Source organism: Lathyrus oleraceus, chromosome 4 (genome assembly GCF_024323335.1).
Source record: "Lathyrus oleraceus cultivar Zhongwan6 chromosome 4, CAAS_Psat_ZW6_1.0, whole genome shotgun sequence".
In the NCBI taxonomy this organism is placed as follows: Eukaryota; Viridiplantae; Streptophyta; class Magnoliopsida; order Fabales; family Fabaceae; genus Lathyrus; species Lathyrus oleraceus.
In genome coordinates, this window is record NC_066582.1 from 223398954 (window position 1) to 223400858 (window position 1905).

The following is a 1905-nucleotide window of genomic DNA, read 5'->3' on the forward strand; positions in this document are numbered from 1 at the left end:
GACCAACATCTACCAAAGTTCAACTTGTGGGGGGCTAATAGATGACACAAATAGAAATAGTTAAAATAGTTTGAGTTTGTTACACTTTCTGTTATGCAGTTAGTTACATTTTCTTCCTATTATATAATTGATGTAATCTTCATTCAATGAATAAGAGAGTCTTGTTCTGCTTTTTATCTTTTTCCTCTTCACTTTAAGCTCTCTTACCATTCTTCAATGGCTTCCATGTGTGAAGCATAATAAAACTTATGTTGCCGTCTCGGATTTTTAATAAATAACCCACATAAATTTAATTAAAAGTTTAAAGATAATATAAAGATAATATAAAGATAAAAGACAAAAACATTATAAAAGAATATTACATATATAATTCGTTATAAGTTTTATAATTATTACTTATATTAATATTTTAAAAATAAAAATATAATTTAATAAAATATACGTTGTTTTATTAATTGACAATGTAAACATAATACATATTCTATTATCTCTTTAATTAAGTAATGAAATCATTAAAAAGAAAAAATATGAAAGAAAGTGTTACATTGTCATTTCTCTTTCTCGCGATATAATTGTTAAATCAAGGACACTTGCGAATTTGGTTACGAGTGGTGAGTTTGCCATAACAAGCACATGAGTCAAAGTTTCCCGCAGTGCCAGGAGGGACACACTTGCACACCGCACAACAGCTACCACAAGCTCTATTGCATAGGTTTGGCCTTGATGATACTTTGCACCTTCCTTCACATGCCACCTTGCAATCTATATACATTCCACTACATTATCATAAATGTTCTTAAATGATTAGTCCCATATAATGACTATAAATGTTTGAAAAATTAGTGTTACCTATTGTTTGGGGAAGAGGGGATTGTGATGTAGCTCCATAGATGCTTGTCTGTATGGTAAAAAAGCGTGCATGTGAGTTAGGTAAATGTTTAATATGTGCATACAAAAATTTGAAAGAAAATCTGAAAAGTCAGAACCACTACCTGGTGAGCTCCAACCATGTTAAAAAGGATAAGTGAGAAGAGAAGTGTATAGGCAGTGAAGGTTCTAGAGAACGCCATAGGGAAGTTAAATAATTAAGAGTATGTGGAGATTCTATATATGAAGTGAAATGAGAAGAAGAAGAAGAATTTATAGAGAGATAGTGAAATGTGTTCATGGATGAATACATTGTATGATTATGATAATAATATGAAGTGAATTAGATTCCAAATAATGATGATGATGATGGCACCGAGAAGTTGCTTTTGACAGACTAATCCAGCACACAAAGTGTGGTGATGTGCTAGATGCTCTTGAAAAATGATAATTAAGTTAAGACCCAAAAACAATGGAAGTTAAATAAGTTTTATATAAAATTTCATAGGTTAAAAAGGTTTTAAATATATTGGTTAATACTTACACCTAAAAGGTTTAGTAAATTGTATGCAAGTAGAAATGGACAAAACAGGCCATTACTAGAAAGGCAGACCCCCTCAGCTTTTAGCAAGTCAGGTAAATATAACACACTCAATCAAAAAAATTACAAGTTTATTTTCTAGGCTAATAGTGTTACTCACCAACAAGACTGAATTTTATGCAACTTGGAGCTAATGAAAACTATTGAGAAGGGATAAGGTTAATGAAACATGTGGGACACCATGCAGTTGAATGAGACATCATTTCTATAAAGTGCAATTCTGCTTAATAGATATTAGAGTTTGCCATAATTCATTTTTATAAAATCGAGAGATGATATTTTATAAATTCTTTCAAAACTTTATCTTTAACTAATGTGAGATTTAAAATCTTATAAAGAGTACGATAGTTTCATTTATAAATATTACAATCGATAAATTATTCAAGACATCTAATCAATCAATCAAACTATTTTATAAATTCTATATATCTTTACAT

General features: G+C 29.8%; 1 protein-coding gene across 1 annotated transcript; it reads right to left on the reverse strand.

The window, feature by feature from the left end:
- Positions 1-427: 427 nt before the first annotated feature.
- Positions 428-1361, reverse strand: LOC127135368 (gibberellin-regulated protein 11). The gene is made up of 3 exons (XM_051062101.1): positions 993-1361; positions 850-898; positions 428-762 (listed from the first exon to the last, which is right to left on the reverse strand). The coding sequence occupies exons 1-3, from the start codon at positions 1068-1070 to the stop codon at positions 581-583; spliced, it is 309 nt and encodes a 102-aa protein (XP_050918058.1). The 5' UTR covers positions 1071-1361; the 3' UTR covers positions 428-580.
- Between the last annotated feature and the right edge of the window lie 544 nt (positions 1362-1905).

Coding starts and splice junctions, on each gene's coding strand:
- LOC127135368 (XM_051062101.1), bottom strand. CDS start 1,070: ATGGCGTTCTCTAGAACCTTCACTGCCTATACACTTCTCTTCTCACTT. Junction 899..992: donor ACATGGTTGGAGCTCACCAG/GTAGTGGTTCTG, acceptor TTTACCATACAG/ACAAGCATCTATGGAGCTAC. Junction 763..849: donor CCCTCTTCCCCAAACAATAG/GTAACACTAATT, acceptor GAATGTATATAG/ATTGCAAGGTGGCATGTGAA.